The 24,236-nt window shown below is 52.3% G+C and overlaps 1 protein-coding gene across 2 annotated transcripts in view; it reads left to right on the plus strand.

Annotated features, from left to right (window-relative positions):
- Nucleotides 1-16,439, plus strand: part of ATOH8 (atonal bHLH transcription factor 8) — a 31,797-nt gene extending 15,358 nt beyond the window's left edge. The window contains exons 3-4 of one of the 2 annotated variants that reach the window (XM_041755615.1): nt 7,941-8,015; nt 15,379-16,439. In XM_041755615.1, the coding sequence (XP_041611549.1) occupies nt 7,941-7,946 (6 nt within the window). In that variant the 3' untranslated portion in view covers nt 7,947-8,015; nt 15,379-16,439. The remainder of the gene's footprint in view (nt 1-7,940; nt 8,016-15,378) is intronic. The other variant, XM_041755614.1, reaches the window with a different exon arrangement.
- Nucleotides 16,440-24,236: the final 7,797 nt, after the last annotated feature.

Here is a 24,236-nt window from a genome sequence, read left to right on the forward strand (position 1 = left end):
AAGTTCATGGATTCATACCAAAAAACATGCATGTTTGGTTGGGCACGGTAATAATTCTAATAAACTCGCCAACAATCGTGTCAACCAGGGGGTAAGTGCCCACTGTCTGCCAGACACCTCACATACATTATCTGTGCCTCATATCACAGTAACCCTGCAAGTTAGGACCACTCCCCCCTCGCCCCCCCCCCACCCCCCGCCCCATTGCACAGAGGGGAACCTGAGGCCAAGGGTGGGAGGGCACTTGCCCAGGGCCACGTAGCTAACAAGTGGTGGAGCCCTTTGGAGCCTGTGTCTCTTTGGTTTCAAACTCCATGCTTCTCACCTCTGGAGGCCTGTGGGGCCCTTAAGCTCGCACACTGCCCAGCGGGGTGGCCCGCACCCACAAATGCCGGGTGCAGCGCCTTGCCCCAGAGCAGCAGCTCTTATGTAAGCAGCTGGGCTGCAGCACGTGGAGGCTCCATTTAGCTGCAGGGAGCCAGGAGCCCACTGGTGGTGGTGCTGGGGGTGGCGCCGGGCGGGGTGGGGGGAGGCCAGGGGTGTCATCAGCTCTGAGCACCCCCAGCGCTGCACCGCCAGCGAGGCCTGACACCGGGTTAAGTCGCCTGGCGGCCTCTGGCTGCAGCTGGGAGCACGCCTGGTTCCCATTCGGGGCGCTGTGGTTTTGATTAGCTGTTCTGCGAGGCGGGCCTGGTGGCGGAGTCCATGGGAGCTCCGCTGGAACAGAGGGTCCCCCGCCCGGCCGCCGCGGCCCCCCCTCCTGGCAGCCCCAGACTCCAGATGTTCCGAGCGCTCGCTGGGAAGGCCTGCTGGCGCCACGGAGGGCAGAGGGCAGGGAAAGCACGCGAGCTGGAAGCCCAAGCACTCAGTCACCGCAGGCCCTGGCAGCCCGCCCAGCCCGCTGCTGGCACATTCCCCAGCTCTCCCCTGGCCATCTGTTCCCAAAAAACCCTTTCAGAGCCTCATCATCACTCAGGATACAACAGCGCGAGCAGCTGGTTTGGAGGCAGAAGGGAAAACCGTGCAAAAGGTCCTTTGTGAGAGAGGAAACTCACTTATGAATAACAGGGCTGGACGCCGTAAAAGTTGGCGGCTGGGATCCTTGTTTCCCAGGCGCCGCTGTTTTCTCTGGACTTTTTATCTCTGGTTTTTATTTTGTTTCCTCTCGTTTTCTTTTTATGTTGTTTCTCCCTCCTCTTACACCACTTATGACTTTTGTTTCTCCTCTAAGGTGCCTGAAGACCACCTCATTAGTTCTCCTGGACGCTGCCAGACTCTCTTCCTTCTCCAAACTGTTAAAATTGGGGATAGTTGGAAGTGCCTGTTTTCACAAAACCTCAGCTGGAGGGAACAGACGAGCAGGAAGGTGCCCGGGAGGGCACGCTGTGGGCAGGGCCCAGGTCGTCGGTGTTCAGGGCTTGGACAAGAGGCGCAAAGACACAAACAGTGTCAAGGGGACAGAGATAATGCGGAGACCCCCGTGGGCTCGTCAGAGAGCGACACGGAGATGCTGGGGGAACACAGTGGCATTGATAAACACCCTTGTGCTTGGGCCCCTCAGCTGATTGCAGAATGACATGAAGCCTTTTTTAAGAACTGGCTGCCTCTGCCAGAAGCTTCTGGGAGATGTCTGCCTGGAATCCGGGCATCTCCTGGGAGCAGTCACCGGGTGGCCTGTCCAGAAGCCCCAGGGTGCTGGGGCAAAGCTGGCAGCTGGGACACCAGCATTGGGGAGGAAGGGAGATGGCGAGGCTCTGCCCGCCTTCCACACAACCCTGGAGCCCGGATGAGGAGCTGGGAGTCAGGTGCAGGAGGAGGCTGGGAACGGGATGCCTCCTGAGTGTCAGAGGCTGATGATTTCATGTGGGAGGGGTGCACACAGGTCAAGGCTAGGAACTGGGGGGTCTCCCATTTCCTTTCTCAATTCCCTGCACCCCTTTCCCACCAACCTGCCACCCCAACAGTCCCAGAAGCTCAGGAGCCCCTCACCACAGCAGTGGGGAAAGCCTGATGTCCTGCATGGGTGGCTGCCTCCCTTAGAGGCCAGGGACTCTGGGCATTGGAGGGCGTCTGTGTGTCTCATCTACACTGTACCCAGTCCCCTACATTTATTTCTGTGCCCACTTTCCCCTCTTCTTCCTTCTCCATTTTAGTTGGAGAGAGGTAGCCTGGAAAGGCCAAATATTTATGTTTATCGCAATTCCAGAGCCAGTAATCTCACCATCTGAAGGGCTCAGAGTGGGCTGAGACCCACCCTCTCCACTTGGTCTCAGTGAGCAGGTGTCTGGGTATGGACTCTGAAGCCAGCTCAGCTCTGGCCTGGGGCTGTCTGTGTGACTGGGTGGCCTTGTTCAAGTGTCCTATCGGGAAGATGCCCAGCCTGCCTCCCAGATCTACTCAGGAATTAATGCACAAACTATGTGAAATTGTTTTGTTAACTCCCTCCTCCCTCTCATGTCTCTGCCTGAGAAATTGGCCTTCATGGGGCCAAAGATAAGGAGGGCCTGGAGAAAGAATGACTACTGGCCCCAGGCCTCTGGTTATAGTGTGGAGTCGGCCCAGTGACCAGAAACTGCTTTCCAGCCCTGTGGCTTCCAGAGGACAAGGGAGGTGGGACAAGTCTGCCCTCCCTACTGCTCAACCCTGAGCCCCTGTACCCAGCACAGTGGGTACAGGCCTGGATCAGAGGGGTGCCAGCAGGCCCCAGTCCCTTGCCCATCCTTGAGCCGGTCATCCACTCTCCACGTCCCTGCCCTAGCAGACCAGAAAGTGGTTCTAGGGGAAAATATTAATCCTTGCCTTCCTTGAGCTTCCTAGTAACCCTGTTTCTGGAGGGAGAAGTAGGGAGCTATTCTTTCTTTCAAGACCCTCCTGTTCTCTGCCTGGAATTGACAGCCACCTGGGACCTGGCCCAGCTGCTCCAGCTCAGTGGGCCCCCACCTGAGCCCCTCCTGACAGTGCTGCCAGAAGCCAGGTCTGACCACCTCACTCCCTGCTCAGGACCCTTGGGGGCTCCCCCTAGGCCATGGGTGGAGGCCACACTCTTACCCCCCAGTGACCCGGCTCCAGCTGGTCACTCCCTGTGTCCCAATTTATACTCTAGCAACAAGGAACTCCTCGCCCAAAGGGGCTATTTTTGGCCTCTGTGCTCATGTCCCTTCTGCCTGAAATGCCCTTCTCCCCTGTCTGTCTGGCTAACTCCTGCTCATTCTGGAAGGCTCAGTTCCTCCTGGAAGCCCTCCCTGACCCCTGCCGGGTCTCCTCCTCAGGGCCTCACAGCATGCCTCCTCCGCATCATGGCCGCTCTACTGCCTTCACCTCGGGGATGTGTCTAGTCTAATGCAGGAGCGTGTCTTGTGATACGCTATGAAGTAATGATATAAGATGTTGTATTATGTGATATACTGGAGTTCATGCTATGTCATTACCTCGTATTTTTAGCTGGTACGTTATACGATATATTATGTGATATGTAACCCCAGCACTACATTACATTACGTTATACGGTGTTTGTGTAGTGCCTGCTTCTCTAACCAGACTGGGGGCCCTTTCAATTTGCTGTCCCAGCTTCTGGCAAATAGTAGGCCCCCAAATAATGATACTACATTCCTTTAACTAAAATCCACATAGCTGGGGCTGAATATTCCTATGCTGATGGCCAAGACTCTAGGGAGGGGTAACCTAGGGGCTTCAGGACAACCAGGGAAATGTCCTGGTGCTCCCTCAGGCCCCTGTTTGGGGAGTTTGTATCCTTGTTCTCTTGAATCAGTGAGGAAAGCTTTGCAATGCAGATCACAGAACCCCCTCAAGCAGCAGCTTAAACTAAGTAGGGCCTCCTGTTTCTCAGGACAGGTGAAGGGAAGTGGCTGCTCCTTGGGCTCCAGGGCTTCTTCTTATGGTCTAGTCTGCCTCATGGCTGCATAGTAGCTGCCACAGCACTGAGAACTTCATACTCCTGCTGCATACAGAGGCAGTACAGGGACTTTGCTATTTGCTGGAAAGAACATTTTTCCTCATCAGTTCAGTCACCGTGCCCAGACATCCCCTACCGACCCTGGAAGAAGGGGTGCTCCCCCTGAAATTGAGAAAGACACAGGCTCTCTTGGCCAAGAGTGCAGCAGGCTTAAACAGCCATATGGCTCATCCCTGGATGATTGACCCTGATTTGTGACAGTGGTTCTCATCTCAGTGGGGCTAACGAGCATTACAACCTTAACCATAGTTCCAGAGCCCCACTTCCATAAGCTTGTTCACTCTTCACCATGACTCTGCAAAGTGAGCACCAGTAGCTCCATTTTCAGCTGATAGCACTGAGATTAAAAGAACCTGAAGGACCAGGCCAGGCCACTAGTGACCTTGTACCTCTCTGCACTGTGCTTTATGGTTTGCAGAGCCCTCTTGTGTCTATTACTCACTTGACTCATACAGCAGCCTACATGCACATTTCTTACCATGGCAGCTAGATCGGGAGGCTGGGACCCAGAGGTGAAGCCACCCAGGTCATACAGCTGGGCAGGCTGGGCAGGACAAGTTAGACTCCTCAGCTCCAGGACACAGGTGCTTCTGAATCTAGACCATCGATGTCCTCTGCTGCCCCCAGGGTGGGAGTGTGAACTGCAGATGGTGTCTGCCAGTACAAGGCCCTGGGGCTGAGAGATGTGGTTCTGAGTGGCAGCCCAGCCACTCATGAGCTTTGTGATCTCAGGCACTTGCCTTCTCTGAGCTCTGCTCCACCTAAAGCATGGAGGAAAGTGGCCATGGGTGAGCAGGCTTCAATGAAACAATGTCTGTGAATGGGCTTTGTCAGCTGGAAGGGGTTCCTGGGGCACCAGGAAGGTGGGCAGAGGGACCCCCAGCATCCCCTCCCTACCCAGTGATTTAGAAAATGGATACCAGACTGGGCTGCCCACCGAGGACTTGATGCCATTGCCAGGCAGAAGACACCCCCTCGGCTGTCGTGTGTATACACACACAGGTGTCCTGGAGTGGCTGTAGGCACCGTCCGTCAGGGTCACACGAGGTGGGGGCTCCTACATGGGTGGGTTGAGTTCCTGTCTAGGGGGTAGAAGATGCTGCTGAGGATCACCCACCCACTCCGTGACACAATGATGCTCTCCTGCCACCGCATCCCCCCCACCCACACACACAGGATGCAGGTGGACAGCCGGTGTGGTTATTTGCAAAGGTTGACCCACTTGGACCCACCGACCCCCTTCGCATATACACACAGTGATTCTTACTTGTTCAGTCTCTTTAGTCATATAAGCAGAAAAAGATGAAGAAACCATTAGGGCCCTGCACATTTATTTAAGAATAAATACTTTTGACTGTTTCCTATGTACCAGGCATTGTTCTAGGTGTAGGGTCACTGTGGAGAACAAGACAGAGGCCCCAGCCGGTGGAGTGCAGAGCTCCAGAACACAAAGGCCATGCATAAAAAGCTCATAGGAGAGCCCTGGGAGGTGGGGGGCATTCTTCTGAGCCCCTTATTCTTAATCTGTGCACAGCTTTTATGAGCTTGACTCCCTGGTGCCTCTGATCAGAGCAGCTGAACAGAAAGAACCTATTGAAGTGGGAGACCAGCTCCTGGAGCAGGTGCTGGCGACAGCACCCGGAGTCACAGCCAGTGGCCCGATGGTGTGGGAAGAGACAGAGAAACAAAAAGAGCAATGCCAGAGATTCAGAAGAGCCAAGAGCCTTGTGTCATTTAGTGTTGGGGGAAGGGGCCCCAGAAGCCTTGAGGACCTGGGGAGTCTCCAGTGGCCCAATGTTTTTGGGCTTGACCTTGGGTTGTCAAGAGGAAGCTAAAGTACATCCAGTAACTAGTCTGACTAAAAATGCAGGGAAGTGCATCAATTATTGGGAAGGGACCTGTCCAAGCTGTTTGGCACAGAAAACACGAGGCTTCCTTTCTCTAAAGAAGTCTGCTTCTGTGGAAGGGCTGGTTCTAGGATGTCAGCGTGGGGAGGGCAGGGCTCCTTGTCTGTTTTGCTCATTGCAGGATCCCCAGGGCTTCAAAGCGAGCAGGGCATGGTCTAAACACTCAGTAGATATATGCCGAATGAGTGGAAGAATGGAAGCAGAGGGGAAGGAAGGGTTTCCACTTGTCTTTCACAGCCTCTCTCAGGTGGCTCCTCTGTGCCCAGTACTGAGTGAGAGCTAATGGACAAACAGCAGGGAGCCCCCAGACATACAGACACACACGTGTGCTCTGACTTGTGGCTGCCCAATGCTGAGTACTTTGCATTGCCACCATTGTGTTCAAGCTGTAGATTACTGTTATTACCATTTTATAGGTAAAGAAACTGAGGCACAGAGAGGTTAAGTAACTTGCTCAAAGTCACACAGCTGGTAGACTGGGGAAACCAGGATTCAAACAGAGGCTGTGTGATGCCACAGCTGGCTCATTCAACCCCGGAGCTGTATTGCCTTCGAGTAGGTATTTTACCCATGCACGTGGGTAAAATACTCGTTTCTTTTCCTGTCTTGGCCTTTCCCTTGTGCAGCTGGAAGCTACTTTTGTGATGTCACTGATGGACAGGGTGGCAGTGAGTAAAGAGCCTTGATCAGAGATGTCCCACCCTTGCCTGGATTCTGATAGTGCTTCCAGAATCTAGCTGAGTGGTCTAGGGATGGTGAGAAGGGGGAGGAGGTGTTTTTCTCACCTTAAAGCTGCATTTGCACAATTTTTGTGGAAGTCACTTGATTTGGGGGGGCTGTCTGGGGACTTCATGACCACCTGTTGTTTCCCTCACTGGTCCTGAAATATCCACAACTAGACTCCTTCCTGGGGGTCTCCTGGACAGGGAGTCTTTGCAAAGGCTTGCTGGCCAGCGCTTGAGCATGAAATGGCTTGTCTGCCTGGTGCCCCATCACTGGCTGCCTTCAGTTGCGGTAAGGACTGGGGAGGGGGGCACTGAGAGATGCAGAGGAGTGACAGAGAGCCATCCCCAGCTGGGGAAGAAGCAGGCCTGACAGGGACCTGTCGACACAATGGCTAGGTATGCATGTCTGCGTGTAGTGTGTGTGGGAGCGGGGAGTAGAGGGGAGCAGTGAGGGTCATGGATCAGGGCCCACCGAGAGGCGGGGCCTTCCTCACCTGGCCAGGCCACCTGTCTGGCCAGCTGTCTGCTCCCCTCGAGTCTGAGCGCCTCCTCTGGCTGTGGGGCAAGGTCATGGGCTCCTTGAGCTCCTGGGGTCTGGAAGAGCAGTGTGTAGCCAAGTGGAATTGGCTGGACAGCATCACAGAATGGGAAGCAGATGGGAAGCTGCGGCAGCTGGGCCTCCGGCCCTCTCCCAGGCCAGCTCGACCCTCACATTGCCTTGTGCTCGGGGTGGGGGCCGAGAAAGACAGATAGGCTGATGGACAGGGAGAGAGAAACAAAGGAGAGGCCAAGAGAGAGTTGGCACAGAGATGTACAGGGGAAGCGTGGAGAGGGAAACTGAGAGATTGGCAGCCAGAGAGAGTGGCCTGTAGCCCAAGAAGGCGTCAGTGTGGCGGGGGCTGTGGGCTCCCACTCTTGCAGGCTCAGTGGGCTCCTTACAGGCTCTGGCTCAGGGAGTGCCAGGCCTCCCACTGCCGGCCACCTTTCCCTTAGGCTCATGGGACAGAGACTGAGATTTTCTTAGAACCAAGGAAGGTGGCAGCTGAGTGGATGGCCTGGGGACCTGCCAGTCCAGCTTGCCAGTGGAGAAGCTGAGCTCTCCAGAAAGTGGTCATGGGGTCTGTCTTGCCCTCCTGCCTCCCAGCAGTGTGGCCCTAGGGAAGCCAAGAAACTGTGCCAGCCTCCCTCTCTTCATCTGCAAAATGGGAACAGCTGTGGCCACCTCCTAGGGAGTAAGAGCACATGCAAAGGAGTGTAGCATGGCACCTGGCACGAGGCCACCCTTGGTCAATAAATTGTAGCTCTAAGCACTAATTCACTCCCTTCTGTCCTTAGGCCTAGGAGGACAGGGGTGCTGAGGACGACATGGCCCCTTCCTTCCCTCAGGAGCCGGTGGTGGAGGTGCTTGGGGTGAGCGAGGGGATGATGGCAATCATACCAACAATAATTCGTGGCGGGGGGGATGTAGGAGTTCGCATACAGTGCTTCAGGAATGCACAGAGAGGAGAAGCACACTTTTCTCAGCCTGCAGTAGAGGTGGGGGCTAAGCGGTTGACACTGGACTCTGGTTATCCCTGATTATCCCTGACTGGGGAACAGCAGGGACCTAGCCCCCAAACCCAACCTTCCCGGAGTATATGGTCCAGCAGGTGGGAGTAGTTCCCAATAGGACTTTGGGGCAGTGTGGGGTGTGTGGTCAGCGCTCTTTCGATGCTAGCCCAGCACACCTGGGACTCAGCTCTGCCTCTGGCATCTTAGCACAGGAGGGGACCCCAGGGTCACCTGCTCTCATCCTCACCATTGTCTGATACAGTGGTTCTTTCTTACTGGTAGGAGGGTTCTTCTGTTTATCATCAACTGGCTCAGGTTCTGATGGATCCACTGGCTTCAGTGAACAAAGGGCTTAGACTGCCAGAACCACCCATGCTCCCGGGCTGAGGGGCTGGGGCACCCTGGGCAGACAGCTGTCCACACACTATAACCTAGAGCCCCTGGCAATCTCTGCCACTCCAGTGAAGAACGAACACAGCAGGGACCAGGCAAGTCGGCAGTGCGTACCAGCAGCAGTGGTTTCCAGCCTCACCCTGGAGTTACATTATCAGCTGCCCCAGGGCAGGGACTCTGACCCCTTGCTTGTCAAGAGGCTGGCACCCAGTGGGGACTTAGTACATCTCTGTTGAATAAATGAATTCTCCAATTCATGGTCCCTAGCAGGATTCTCCTGGCTCACCAGGGGCTCTGGCCCATAACTTTGCAACTCTTAGATGGCTGGGACCTCAGAGGGCCCTCCCAGCCCGGACACAGTGGGATCCTTGATTCACACCATGCTCCCGCCCTCGGAAAATAGCAGCCAACTCCAACTGCTCATAAATTTCCTGCCTGTCACCCCTGGCGCCCAGGCCAGGCGGGGCAGGAGGCACTGGGGGTGGGCTGGTCCATACCTGCTTCCAGTTCCCTGGGAAGTTGGGAGGCCAGAAGCCCGGGCCTGTGAATGTGCCCAGAATAACCTCAGCAGAGCCTGGCCTGCGGAGATGTGAAAGCACATGTGCCAAGGCAAAGGCATACTGGCCAGAGCATTAGAACACAAACACCAGCTTACGGTGTGGTTTGCACAACCTAATTCCACTTGCATAAAATTCTCTACTGGCAGCAAGGATACGTAAATCATAAACATTAAAAAAATAAGTAAATAAATACCCAAACCAACAACAAATACTATATAGTTGTGTCTAAGCCTGAGAAAAGTAAAGGAACAAAAGTCAGCCCGTGTTACCGGGGTTTGCCCTCAGTGGGGAGATTGAGGTGATTGAGATTCTTTTTCTTCTGTTCACTCTTCTGTATTTTCTAACCTTTCTATGATTAACAGGTACTACCTACCTAATTTTGTAAAACTTCACTGCTTTATTGAGATCACATCAGGTTCACCCACTGAAAGCGTACAACTGAATGGTTTTTAGTACTTTCACAGCTCTGTGCAGCCATCACTACAGTGAATTTTAGAACTTTCTTCCCAGGCCAAAAAGACACCCTGGATGCTTTAGCTATCACTTCATACCCCACAGTCTTCCCTGCCCCCGACCCCCAGGGAGCCACTAGTCTGTGGGTTTCCTGGCTCTGGACATTCCGTGTGAATGGAATCCTAGAACACGTGGTGTTCAAGACTGGCTTCTTTTGCTTAGCATGCTACTTTCAGGGGCCATCCACATTCTAGCCTGTATTAGTACCTCCTTCCTTTATTAAGGCTAATATTCCATTGTATGGATCCACCACACTTTGGTTATCCATTCATGAGGTGAGGGACATGCCTTATGTAATTTTAGAAATGATGTCTTGTTTTTTTTAATCCATTGAAAGCAAATTGGTCAAGATTCATGTAGGAAAGGCGTTAGGTTTTGAAGCCAGTAGCCAAGAAAGAATTCTTGAGATGTCTTTGGTGCAAAAAGGTGGTTTTATTAAAGCACAGGGACAGGACCCATGGACAGAAAGAGCTGCACCAGGGTCGTGGGGAGTGGCCCATTATAGACTTTCAAGTTGGGAGAGGGTTATGGACAGCATAAGAGGTATTTTGACAATAGGGTCTCCAGGATTTGAGGAAGCTAGCTATTATTAGGAAAAGGTCATTTATTACTGTTTAGTAAACCTTCAATTGTGACTCTTCGGATGTATATCATGGGTTACGTGCTTGGAGGGTGATTGCCAACATATATCTTGAGAAGTACAGATAAAGGAAGTTTCCAGAGAATTTCTAGATGTTCAAGTAGATTTATGGGATCTTGGTGGTCAGTCTAAGATTGCCTTTTGCCCTTAACAAAGTATTAACATCGAGGCAACTGAGTCCCTAGAGGAATGTCACTCTGCCTATTTCAAGAACTTGTCAATGGACTGTAGGGAGTAAAGATATTTAATAATTTCTCTTCTGCCTTTGTTTCCCACATCAAAAATGACAGACGGTTGGTTCAATGTGACTTTTTCTGATTACTTGAGACTCTTCAGCCTATGATGCCATTTTATGTTTTCAAATACATGTTAATCACATAGAGGACCCAGTTCTTTGTGGGGACATGAGCCAGCACCTTCTAGTGCCTCTGGGGTGTGCCAGGCCCTGCAGGGGCATGGCTCCAAAGTCTCATTGATTCTTGGCAACTGACCTGGAAGGTGGGTACCATTACGGTGTCCACTTTAAAGATGGGGAAATGGAGGCATGGAGCGATGAGCCCACCTGCCCAGGGCACCATGGCCTGCTGATTTTGGGGCCACTGTGAACCCCACTGTTCTGCATTTAGAACAAAATACCCCCTTCCCAGCCCATAGGTTGGTGTACTCAGAAGTGAAAGATAAAATAATACCTGTGGGTCTCACTGTGTCCTCCCTGCTTGTCTTTCATATTTTTGTTTTAAAATAACATTGGAGGGGATCCCTTGGTGGCTCAGTGGTTTGGCGCCTGCCTTTGGCCCAGGGTGTGATCCTGGAGTCCTGGTTCGAGTCCCGCATCAGGCTCCCAGCATGGAGCCTGCTTCTCCCTCCTCCTGTGTCTCTGCCTCTCTCTCTCTCTCTCTCTCTCTCTCTCTCTCTCTCTCTCATAAATAAATAAATAAATAAATAAATATTTTAAAATAAATAAAATAACATTGGAAATCGGACTGTTCTTTTTAGGATAAACAAACAAAACCTGTCAGGATTTCAATTTCATTGAATCTTCTTCTGCACATGGAAGGCTATATCCAAAGTGCTAAAATATAAAAAAGTGGATAATTAGGAAATAGTAAAAAAAATAGTCAAGTAGGTAAAGTGGATTGAAAACGAATGTAAAAATCATAAAATGAATTTAAAAGATAAGATGCCTTAGAAGGCAGATTAGTCATTTTTAAAATGCCCCTAGCATGGTAAAATAGCAGTGCAGTTACACAGAAGTGATCAAGAGAGGAAGCCAGTCCTCTTAAAGCCAGAGACAGACTTGTAAGCAGAAGAGGTATAATTAGAAAGAAAAAAAACAGGAAGTGAACAAAAGCGAGAAAGGTGTGGAATTGTTCGAGGATTCATGACAAATTACCCACTTTCCCTGAAGTGTGGGCCTATTTACAAAAATGCTAAGTTACGTTTGAAACAGGAAACATATTCCAGGTATAAAAGCTATAGTAAATAAAATGCTTGTGACTGGAAACATTTATTCGCTTGTTCAACAAACATTTATCGAGATGCTCCCGTGTGTCCAGGCTGTTCTAGGCTCCGAGGCTACATCAGCAAACAAAACAGACCGTGTGGACGCCCGGGTGGCTCAGCGGTTGAGCATCTGCCTTCGGCCCCAGGGCCTGATCCTGGAGTCCAGGAGTCGAGTCCCACGTCAGCTCCCTGCATGGAGCCTGCTTCTCCCTCTGCCTGTGTCTCTGCCTCTCTCTCTATCCCTCTCTATGAATAAATAAATAAATAAATCTTTAAAAAAAAAGGAATGGACAGATAAAAAGATGATTTCTAAGTGTAATAAATTCAACCACTTTGCCATACTGACTAAATCACCTCCGTTGAACTCAGCACATCAGACCCAAAAGGGACCCGAGAGGCCATCTTGTCTGTCATGTTCAAAGTTTATTTTTGCCGCAGAACCTGTTTAAAGGGTGTCTTTTATGGTAAGGGGCTGGGATGTAGAGGCTCCTTAGGGCCGTCAGCCAGGAGCCTTTCCCAGCTGTACCCAGAGCTTTGGCCCACAAAGGAAAAACCACCCGCAAAAGACCAGAGCTGGATGGAGTCTGAGAGGCCCTCTCAAGCTGTGCTTCTTACATGAGGTGACACAGGCTGTTGCCCCCGGTTCCATGAGAAGGGGACTGTAATATTGTTGTCACAGTGAAGAATATTTGCCAGCTCTCTTCTGTATTTGTAATTACCTGCCTGTAATTAATACACACACACACACACACACACACACACACACCCTGTCCCTTCTGAAGGGGTATCCATGGGCTTGTCTCTATCCCTTATGCATAACTGGTCTATGGAAGAAATCTGAGAGAGACTGTACCAACCTGCTGCCTCTACTGGGCATTTGGGTTGGGATGCTGAGAGACTGGGCCAGATGGTGAGGCAGGGAAGAAGCAGATACTTGAAGTTCAGGGAAGGGCCACAGATTGCCTCAAGGTGCACTTGTGATCACAGGATCAAATGAATTCAGAAAACAAGGAGTAAATAAAGCCAGGCAAATTTCTTTACTGCAGGACTTCTCAGAGCCTTTAATATGCTAACATATATAGTGACTTTCCAAGTTGGAGCCGAGGTCTATGGTATTTCCTAAACTCATGGGATCTACCTCACCCATCTGTGTTCTCCAAAGGGCCCTCTTGGGGAGAGTACATGTGCATGTATAGTATTTGTACTTGCTGTAGAAGTGAAGGAATTAAAGCACAGAGAGGGAGCGTGAGTTCCCCAAGGTCACAAAGCTGGTTAATCACAGAGGAGGTCCTGGCACCTTAAGGCCTCCTCGTATTCTTCCCACCACACCCTATTTGACATAAGACTTTCTTGGATGGCTGGTGCCTGTGTTGGGATTCCTGTGCCGAGGTGGATGGTGGGAACACAGGTCCAGTGTAGACACCAGGGCAAGGGTGGGATGGAGAATTGAGGGTCAGGCTTTGGCGAGAGGACACCCGTCTCATCTCCCTTGCTCTTGGTTGCTTTTGGGTGGTAGTCATGGCTTCCACAGGGTCAGAGAGCCAATAGAGGGCTTGGGACAGGGCCCCGGTGCCCCAACGTAGTGGCCAGTAGGACAGCTTGGGCCTCCTGCCGAGCCCGCTTTCTGCGCCTTCCCCCAGACCACAGGCAGGCTGGACAGAAAGGGCCCGCCCAGGCAGCTAGCGCCCGGCTGACGCGGGCTGTAAATCACCCCTGGACCACAGACCCTGTGCCATCCCCTTGGGTTTCCTTCCCGCCTCTTAATCCTCCTCCTCAGACTCAGTAACAGAAAGCAGATTCCTGATTCCTGCCGGGCCAGCCGTGCACCGCATCGTGGGCTCAGAGGACGTGAGCCCGGACTCAGCACTTTGAGATGCTCCCGCCTCCTGCGTTCCTTTTTCCCTTCTCAGCCTCTCTTAGCTGGGGGACACCCCCTCTTCCTGGCCCAGCTCTCGCCTGCCCTCCTCGGGACCCCCTCCCAGCCTCACCCCGGCCTCAGCCCCTGGCTGCGGGCCAAGCCCAACGTCCCAGGCCTGCGAGGCTCACTGGGGCCTGCGGTTGGCAGGCCCTCCAGAACCGTGGTTTGGCTCCGGCCCGGCTTCCCCAGCCTCTGGTTCAGCAGGAGCAGCTTTTCTGTGGTCGAATAAACATTGTCGATCTGGATTCAGATCCTGCCGTGGCCAGCGTCTAGCACTGCCCCTGAACCAGCGATAGCTCACCTCTGAGATGGGGGGAGGCAAGAAAGCCCCCTGGCGTGGTGGAGGTGCCTGACAGATGTTTTGCTTCAAAAGCAAGTAATGTAGCTGTTTGTTCAGGGTCATTGCAAGAATCACAGGGAAGCAGTATGTGGAGCTGCTTTAGTAGGAGTGTGCTGTGCCGGGTTGAGGCGCCGCTGTTACTCTGGCATGTTCCTTCCCCAAAGCTCTGACCTCCCCTGAAAAAGTCCCAGCAGCCCCTGTGACCTCTCCCTGTCTCCTGTCCCTTCCTGGTAGCAAGTCACACCCCATTGTCACTTTCCTCATGAGCAACACCAGGTCCAGTTGCTAGAGCGAAAATCCCAAAGGTCAGCTCTGCAAGCAAGGCAGTTAAAGATGGGCTGACCTAATGGTTCCCAAACTGTTTTACCTTGGCACCCTGAGTTCTCAGAGATGTCCCAGGCCTCACGTTGGAGGGAATGCACCCTGTGACCACCACCCCGCCCTCCAGCCGTGTCCTCCCTACCCTGCCTCTCTAAATACATGGGACCGTGTGTATCTGCTTTCTGTGTTAGGGGTCCACAGGTCAGACTTCATTTCTACTGCCTAAGAGAAAGTTTGAAAATTACTGACCTGTTCCAGCTGTGTCATTTTATAGATAAGAACATTGAGGCCCAGAGAAGTTATGGGACTTGTCTTAGGTCACCCAGCTGGCAGGTGGAGGGGCAGCACCTAGAGTTGGCCCCTTGACTCCTGGTATAGTGCTCTTGTCTGAACAGTGTCGGGGAAAGAAGCTGCAGATGGCCATTCCCATGGGGGGCAGGCCTGCCTCTGACATGCCTCAAAGGTGTGACCCGGAGGATTGTGTTATCAGCTCAGGTGTCCCTGAGCTCCCTCTAGCCCCAGCAACCCTGCCCATTTCCTCAAACCAACAAAATCAGCAGTGGCTCTGAAATGTAGAGTGAGGGGCACCTGAGCGGCTCAGTCAGTTAAGCATCTGCCTTCAGCTCAGGTCATGATCTCAGGGTCCTGGGATCGAGCCCCACATTGGGCTCCCTCCTCAGTGCAGAGTCTGTTTGAGATTCTCTCTCTCTCTCCCTCTCCCTCTGCCCCTTCCCCATTCACACTTTCAAATAAATAAATAAAATCTTTAAAAAATAATAAAAATAAAATACAGAGTCAGGAGGAAGGGGCCAATGTGGGCTCTGGGGACAGCCAGTCCTGGGTTCAGATACTGGCTTGTCACTGAGCCCATCAAGATGTGGTCCCCTGCCTGGGTCACACAAGTCCCTCCTGGGGCAGCAGCTAGGAGTAAACGAGAGAGGTGCTAAGGGTGCCAGTACCTGGGGCCAGTTGGCCTTTAGGAAATAGCAGGCAGGAGAGCATGGTTTCTTCTGATGGTTGGTTGTTTCTTTCAGGAATGACTGGCCCCAGGCTAGACCAAGGATGCTGCTGCAGGCCCTCTCTGGTCAAGCCTGAGGAGAAGGTGAGCTCTCCAAATCCAGCCTTGTCTTCTTCTCCAAGATGCCGCCAGATGCTCAGACCACTGCCTCTCAGGGTGGGGCAGGGGCACACCTGCCTCCCTCTCACCCTCCTGTCCCCCCTCAGCCACTCTGGTGACTCCGCACTTTGCCCTCTGCCTCGTAGAGAGGGGAGAGCTAAGCCTCCCCCTTGCGTGGGGCTGCAGAAATTCATTGCCAAAGATTCCACAAAGACACTGACAAATTGTGGTGATAAAACCCCACGGTGAAAAGCCACACCGTGGCTCTATGACTTTCGCTCCTCCTATTGCCTGAGTTCCATCCCAAGCCAAAGACAAGTCAGCAATCCCACTGGAAACTCATGGAAGGGATGCACATTTGGTGACCATTGGAAGTGCTCAACCCTCTGACCTGGAACTCTCTTCCTACACCGGGCCCTGAGCTGGCTGGGTACAAGATAAGCCTTCGGGGGGTTATGATAGAGGGCTGGGGGTTCTTGTATGGAGTAGGATATGAGATCCTGGCCCTCTTCTTGCCCCACCCCCAATGGCTGCCCAGGCCTGTAACTCTGATTCTCAATGTTCCCTGGGTCCAGGCTCCCTAAGCCCTGAACATCATGACAAAGGAGTAAGAGGGGGAAGAAGCAATATTGACCACCCTGTACCCCACCCCAGGGGCTTGCCCCATGGAGGTGACTTGCCTAAAGGGTCTGTGCTCCCCAGCCAGCCCAGCCAGCTACTCCTTGCCTGTGGCCCACCCTCCTGGCTGGGAAAACAAGATGGTGCCCTGCATGAAGGCCAGTAGTCTGTTCCTGGTCATGTAGGGGGGCAGAGAGGGGGAAGGGACCAGGGGAATGGGCCAGTAAGTTGGGGAGGGCAGGGAGGCATGTTCAAAGCCAAGGCCTGTTCCTTCCTTGTGCTCAAAAGGCCAAAGCTGTTCACATCTGTGCTCAACCATCTGCTTCAAATTGAAGTAAAAGCCCCAACATATAAAGAAAACACTTGCTCGTGTTGAATGGATTCTGTGGGTGACCAGGACTTTGGCTGGTCAGTGGAAGGGCGGTTGTGGGGAAGGGGAGAGGCCAGTCTTGGCCTAGAGGTTGAGAACCCTTCAGGAAGTGGGCAGTGTGTGAGTGCATGTTGTCTGTGTGTGTCGGGGGTAGGGGGCCCTCACCATGGCCTCAGCCTGGACTAGTAACCAGGAAGCCTGGTCTGAAACGTGGGGTCCTCTTTCTACATCACACCTCAATCTATTTGATGAGTTTATGAGGTGGGAACTGTAGTTTTAATTCCATTTTACAGGTGAAGAAACCAAGGCCCCAAGGAAATAGTGATGGAGCTGACCCTCCAGTCAGGGTGGTCTCACACCAAATCCTGTGCTTTTACCCCCTTTTCAGTCCCATAGTCCAGTCCTGGACCAAAGTCTTTGTATCGCCTTGTCACACCACTTCACCTCAGTGGGCCATTGGGGATGGGGAAGAGGTAATAGGATAAGAATGAGGACAGGACTGTCAGGGGCAGGGCTGGCCACAGAGAAGGGAGGTGATGAGGAAAGAAGCTGCACTCCTGCAAGATGCACATTAGTCACTTAATTCAGCTCAGGGATGCCCTGTCTTGTCTGCTCCTGAGGCTCCTGGGCTGGGGCTAGAATGTCTGCAGGCCCTGCCGGCAGATAGGAGCCTCCTCCCTTTGCACCAGTGTTTTCCAGGCACAGCCTTTTGTCAAGGACCAGGTTGTTGGGCTGACCTGGATCTGGGACAGGAGCAGGGGACACAGATGGCTCAGGGCACTGCTCAGAGCAAAGGTGCCTTGGAAGCCAAGCAAACAGAATGGACTTGGAATGGGGGGATGGATAAGGAAGGTTGGTCACCTGGGGCGTCTCGGTGGCTCAGTGGGTTAAGTGGCCAGCGCTTGATTTCAGCTCAGGTCATGATCTCAGGACCCTGGGATCAAACCCCGAGTCAGGCCCTGTGTTCAGTAGGGAGTCTGCTTGAGGATTCTCTCTTTTTCTTCTTCTTTCTCCCTCTCCCTCTGCCCTTCCACCTGCTTGCACTCTCTTTCTTGAAACAAATCAAGAAAGAAAGAAAGAAGAAAGAAAGAAAGAAAGAAAGAAAGAAAGAAAGAAAGAAAGAAAGAAAAGAAAAGAAGAAAAGAAGAAAGAAAGAAAGAAAGAAAGAAAAGAAAAGAAGAAAAGAAGAAAGAAAGAAAGAAAGAAAGAAAGAAAGAAAGAAAGAAAGAAAGAAAGAAAGAAAAAGAAAGGAGGGAGGGAGGAAGGAAGGAAGAAAGAAAGAAAGGAGGGAGGAAGGAAGGAAGAAAGAAAGGAGGGAGGAAGGAAGGAAGGAAGGAAGGAAGGAAGGAAGGAAGGAAAGAAGGATTGGTCATCTAGAACTCCAGGCACAGTCACAAGCCCCCCTCACTTGTCTCTTTGAATTTCTGAATAATGCTAGTGGCACTTCCTAGGGAAGCAGGACATGTGGACCAATCAGCATCAAAATTATTGACATAAGAGGACACTTTCTGTTACTATAAGGTGAGAAGGTACCCCCATCCTGCTGCCAGGGGACCAGATCCATGCCCCTACTACCCAGAAACAACCCATGGCCTCCACTGCCCACTCCTCTCTTGTTTTTGGACTTCACTATGTACTTCCCTCTCTGAAGCATCTATTGATCATCAGCTGCTTATGAGACATTAAGCTAGGTGTTGGCAGTAGAGAGATGGGTCTCACATAGCACCTGTCTCCAGAGAGGTCCTGTTCTCTACAGACAAGCAAATAATTATGATAACAGTCCGATGTCTAAGATGTTTTTGGGAACTTCAGGAAAGAAAAACACTAACTCTCCCTGGGCAGGTGTCTGGAAGAGCTTTCCCCCAAAGGACCCATAGGAAATGGGTCTTTAAAGGATGAGTTGAAGTTTTCTGTACAGAGGAATGGGAGAAGGACTTTCTATGCATAGGACTACTTAGCCTGAAAGGACATTGGAATCACCTAAGGAGATTATTAAATATTGATATGAAGTATTTATGCCAAAGTCCCATCTCCAGAAATTCTGATGTATTGGTCTGGAGGGTTACCTGGGCTTTGGGATTTTTAAAAGCTCTATAAGTGATCCAATGTGCCAGCAAGGTTGAGAGCTGCTGGTTTAAGTGAGCTCAGGTCTCAGGAAAAAAAAGCAACTTAGAATCACTGATATGGGATATAGACTGGGTCAAGAATGTGGATGGATGTGTGCTTGTGTGTGTGTGTGTGTGTGTGTGTAGATGTGTGTGTGTATGCACACACAGATATGAATAGGAATGATTAAAAGTCCATGCTTTTCTTTCTTTTTCCAGCTTTCACACTAGCACAGCAGCTTGTGTTTTGCGCACACACACAGAAACATACACTCCTTCTTGTGTACACATGCACACCCGTATACGTACTTGCATATATTCCCAGGGAAGGGAAATACATTTGAGATCGATTCAGATTTTATCAACAGTCTTTTAGACAGTTCTACGTAAGCAACCACGCAAGAAGACCCTCGCCAAAATAAAAATTGTCAAGAGCTACTCTCTTCATGCCCCAGTCCCGCTGAGGGCTTGGTCACAGAGTCCCTGGAGGTTTGTCTGTGGCACACCCTCCTGCTTTGTTTGCTCTGGCTCCTGGTCCCACATGCCCGTGATGGCTCATCAGTCGCCAGCCACAGAGCGCCCCAGAGTACCCGCGTGAGTGTGTACCTCTGTGTGCGTGCTGGTTTCCTGCAGCATGCGTGCTTCCTGCTCTCTGCAGGACAAATGCTACAAAGCTCCAGGACTCGGAGCTTCCAACTCCACCGAGCTTTACAAGACCCTCCAAACCCTGTGCACGTAGCTGCACTGCTTCCTGGTTCCAGCCTCAGACCATCCCAGAAGAGAGGCTTAAGTCCTGGGGAGGGCGGTCCACAAGTCCCAGGGCCCCCTTCTGGGCTCACAGCCTGGCCAGGACCCCGGGTTGATTCCGTCTCACCACTCCGTTCCCCCTTCTGTCCCCATGGCCCACTGCTCTGGCCTGAGTCCTCCTCCCCACCCTCCACCACCCTGAGTCCTCTAAAGCCCTCGGCTATCCTATCTGTTCCCCTTCACCACACCCCCCATCTCCCCTATCTCACCAGCCAGTGAGGAGGATGGGCAGATCCCAGGGGTGGGGAACTGGGGAGCTGCGTGTGCGGACTGTGCTGGGAGCTGGAGCAACAGAGCCCCTTGGTGCCTGCGATCCAGGGCAGCGATGTGGGCGCCACTAATTAGGCGGAGACAAGTGTGGTGCAGGGGTCTGCCAAGGTAGGCCAGCTGGGGGCTGGACCAGGGACTGCACTTGCCTCCTCTTGCCATGCTGCTTCCTGAGCCACAAAGTCATCACCGTCAGTGGCCCAGCGACAGTGCAAGACTTGGACATCTCCAAGTGTTTCCTCGAAGAGGATCTGTACTGTCATTCTCACCCTGACCTCTTGCTGACCTCTCAACCTCCTCAGGGGTCTGTTTCCAGGTTCCAGGAGGACAGGGAGGTATGGAGGGGGCCCTTGCCTGGGGAGCATGGGGGAGGGGGCGAGGGGAAAGGCACCTGGCTTCCTTCTCCACTACCCATCCTGGTTTTCACCTTGGCACCTGTCTCTCCTCTGAGATCCCTGGGCCCCAAACAAGCTCCGTCTGCCTTCCAGAAGCCATGCACCTCCAAGGAACTTGGATTTATACCGAACAACCTGGTTTCACAGATATTTGGGCACATGTTGAACCTCCAGATGGTGCTATGAATTCCTAGAGGGCCGAGACTGGGTCTAATTCATTTCCAAATCCTCAAAAAGGCCTTGCAAAATGTATATATTGGTTTCTCTGTTAAGTGAATAAAAAGTGGAAAACATGGTGATTCACGCATTTATTTTCTTCCTTCCACAAATAACTACCAAGCAACTAATTTGTTCAAGACCCCGAGAGAATGGGACACAGGCCTTTTCCAAAAACCTCAAAAGAGGCTCCAAGGGAGAAGGTCCAGAGCGGAGTGGGGCTCGGGCTTGGCAGCTTCTTGCTGTTTCTGCCACTGAGCCTTTGGGAACTGAGCCCCTGGCAGAGGACCCCGGCGGGGCACAGAGCAGGGCACCCTACTGACCGCGTGGATGCGCGAAGGAACATCCGTGGTGGCTCGGGTGGGGGTGGGGCTGGCCCGAGGCTGCCCCGAGGACGGAGCTCCCGACCGCGCTGCGGGCACCCACACCCACTGTAGCCCGCTGAAGGGGCGCTCCCTCTTTCGCTCCCCGGGGACGTTGCGGTGGGAACACCCTCAGGCCAGCCTCCGGGGAAGTTGTGACTCTGGCCGGGTCGCAGGCCGGCCTTCCTCGGTGCTCTTCGGTCCCTTGCGGGGCGGGGCGGGCGCCGGTAGAGACCCCAGTCCGAAGCCCCCCTGGGCGCCCCGGGCCAGCCCCAAGGCCAGGCTGCCGCGCCGCCCCCGCGGACCTGTCCCGACCTGTCCCGAGCGCTCCTCCTCTCCTCCCGCGTCTCCAGGGTCTCCCCAGGCCCCGTGACCCCCGCTTGGCTGCCCGGGGTGCTGGCCAAATCCCAGGCTCCTTTTCTCTGCTTGCCCACGAGAAAAAACATTCTTTCTGAACCCTCATGTTTGCTAAGGTTGTGGAAACTGGCTTTCCAATCGAACTTTCCTCTGCTTCGGGTCCGCCCAGGCCCCTGGTTCCTGGAACACGAGTTCTCTCAGTCCCAGAGCCTGGGCGGCCCGGATGCCTGTCCTCCTCCCGTCCTCTCTCCTGTTTAGATACAAATAAAAACACCCCCACCTCCACCCCATAGTCACAGAAGCCCAGCATCACCCTGGATCTCCAGGGTTCAAGGGGGGTGGAGGAGTATATTCCCATGGGTATGTCGGCTATGATCTCTTGGGTCCACTGAATTCATAATCTCCCCCAATTGCCTCCTATGGCTGACCCCGTCTCTCTAACCTGCCCTGTGAAGGGCACACAGCCACTTCTCCTCGATTTCCCACAAACGTTGCTCACATAAGGCAGTTGTATGTAGAGGAATTATCTCTTTCTTGATGATTTTTCTTGAAAAAATGTTCACACTCACAAAACCAAACAAGACCTTGCCTTTTTCTTCCCAATGTATTTAGCTGATTCCATGTATTTTTGACAGGTTCATCATGTTTCCGGCAGCTGTAAATATTTTCCCCTCTGGCTTCACTCCCTGACACTGCATTTTTGGGCCGTGACTCACCCTACGTTGTCCCACAGCTGGGGCTTGAATCCAGCCTTTTTTTCCTTCAATCTAATATCCTCCTAACTGACCCCAGGTCCCCACCAAACCCAGGCCAGAAAACAGGAGACTATAAAATATGGTATCCAATGGAAAGGTCATGAGCAAATAGGGCAGCTGGCTGGAGTTCTCACCCACCCTCAGCTGAGCAGGTACTGGAGGTCTTGCTTCCAGGAGGAGAGATGCATGCCCTGGAGCGGGCACATTTCTCCCTTCAGGCTTTCTGGTAACCAGGGCACGTCCAAAGACAGCTGACTGACAACACCATTGGGAGCAGGGGACAGGACAAAGCCTGCCCCCTGCTCCCAAGAGGCAGACAGAGCCCACACCCCAAACCACCTTCAAAGCCATCTGGCCCACAGACAACATGCGTTCATCCTCTGGGGTTTCATTTCCAGCCCCACACCAGAAGTTTCTAGAGAATTTCCCTCTTGCGCACACATATATGCATGCAATACACACTTTTTTTTTTTAAATAAAGAACTCAAAATGCTTCCAAGTCCCCAGAAAGAAATCTCCATTTTTGGAAAAGAAAAGAAAACAAAAAGGCAAGTTTTTTTGGCACACTTTGGGATAGCTATGTTGACCTTTGTTTTCTAAATAAAAATCTGAGTTTGACAATGATTTTAGTGCCTCTTCCAGGTGTGAGAGTCAGTCTCAGAAGCCAAATTTGTAATTTGGGGAACAACTCTATGACGACTAAGACTGGGTCTTCTAAGAACAAGGGATTCCAAGATCTTCCCCATTGGGGGCACTGCATAATATACCCCTTCATAAGGGCTCAGAAAAGTCCTGCAATAGGAAAACATTTAACCGTGAAAACCAAGTGCTTCAGCACTTATTCTTTTAAAAAAAAAAGATTTACTTTTTACTGTTGTGAAACATAATATTTATTGTTTTGAGCATTTTTAAGTTCATAGTTCAGTGGCATGAAACATATGCACAATGTTGTATAAGCATCACCACCATCTACACTCCCAACGAAAACCCTTTCCACCTCCCCCTGGCCCCTACTAGCCTCTATTCTCTATGACCTTGCCTATTCTAGGTACCTTGTGTAAGTGAAATTGTACAATATTTATCCTTCTCTATTGGGCTTATTTCACTAAGCATATTGTTTTCAAGATCTGTCCATGTTGCAGCACATTTCAGAATTTTATTCCCTTTTATGGCTGAAGGATATTCTATTGTTTGTATATACTACATTTTGTTTATTCATTCTTCCAATGATGGCACGCTTAATCTTTACCTCATACCCCCCTCTCTCTCGTGGGACACTAAGGGGGTTCCCTGGAACACAGTTTGGAGACTGCCAGTGTAGGGATCCACTAGAAGGTTTGGATTTGGGCTGGGCCAGGATCTTCTTACCCATATGGTTGCCCCAGGCACTGCCAGGAGGGCTCTGGTGAGCTCAGTCTCCAAACTCAAGGTAGAACCAAGGCCCCGAGAGAGGTGAGGCCATCTGGGAAGTACCTGGGAGGGGTGGTCAGTGGTCCATGCTTGGGGCAATGAGGGAGAGCCTGGCCCTCTACCCCACACAGGACACATGTGCCGTGGGGACCCACTGGGATGACTGACAACTTAGTGTTGGTGACATCTGTCCGTGCTGCCTTCCCTGGCTTTGATGATAGGACTGGACAGGAGCCAAGCTTGAGAGGAGCAGTTGCCTGAGAGGCCCCGGCCCCCTCTTGGCAGCCTCACAGGTATGCCCTGTCCTGTTCCTGCAGGGAGCTGGACGAACTGTTCTGAGCCACCGCCCCTCCCTGCCCTTCCCTGCCAGCACTTCGGAGACCTCTTCCCAGCAGGCAGATATGCTGGGCTCCCTCCCCACTTCGCAGGGTCTCCCCAGGAACATGACTGAGAAAGGCAAGTAAGGCAGTAGCCAGAGTGAAGTGTCTGTGCCTGCGGGGAGAACAGAGGCCTCTCCAGGAGCCTGGGGTCCTGGAGTCCAGCTTGGCGGGAGCTTCAACTCCAGGAGCCGGCTCTCTTGAGTCCAAGTAGCCAGTGGCTCTGTGGCATCCTGGGTCCCTCACAGAGATGTCCAGCCTGGCTCCCAAGCCTAATCGGTTCTGGCTGCATGCTGGAGGTCGGGGCTCAGATTACAACTCCCCACACAGCCTCAGCCACCACCGTGAGGAGCTGGGAGTCCTGCCTTGTCCGTGCTACAAACAGCTATATTTCTCCTCCTGAGGGATTATCTTTTAAACCAGAGATTTATTTGAAGGAGCAAAGACCTTCCAGAGCTATGACACAGAATCAAAAAGCAATAGTATCCCTAGAGAAATTACAAATAAATGAGCGTTCATCCTCCTACTTGGGGCACTCCTCCACAGCCCCCAGACCAGCCTCCTCAAATGAAGGTCCTTTACCCTTTATCCAAACTCCGTATGACTTGGGCCTCCCAGGAAGCCTCTTCTCCCCTCACGACACTGTTACATGCCTCTCCCTCTGTCTTCCTGACTTGGTGGTGGGGTCCAGGAGGGCAGGGAGCAGGTCCAGCTGTCCCCTCGGTGCAGGATAGCC

This window comes from Vulpes lagopus, chromosome 5 (assembly GCF_018345385.1).
Source record: "Vulpes lagopus strain Blue_001 chromosome 5, ASM1834538v1, whole genome shotgun sequence".
In the NCBI taxonomy this organism is placed as follows: Eukaryota; Metazoa; Chordata; class Mammalia; order Carnivora; family Canidae; genus Vulpes; species Vulpes lagopus.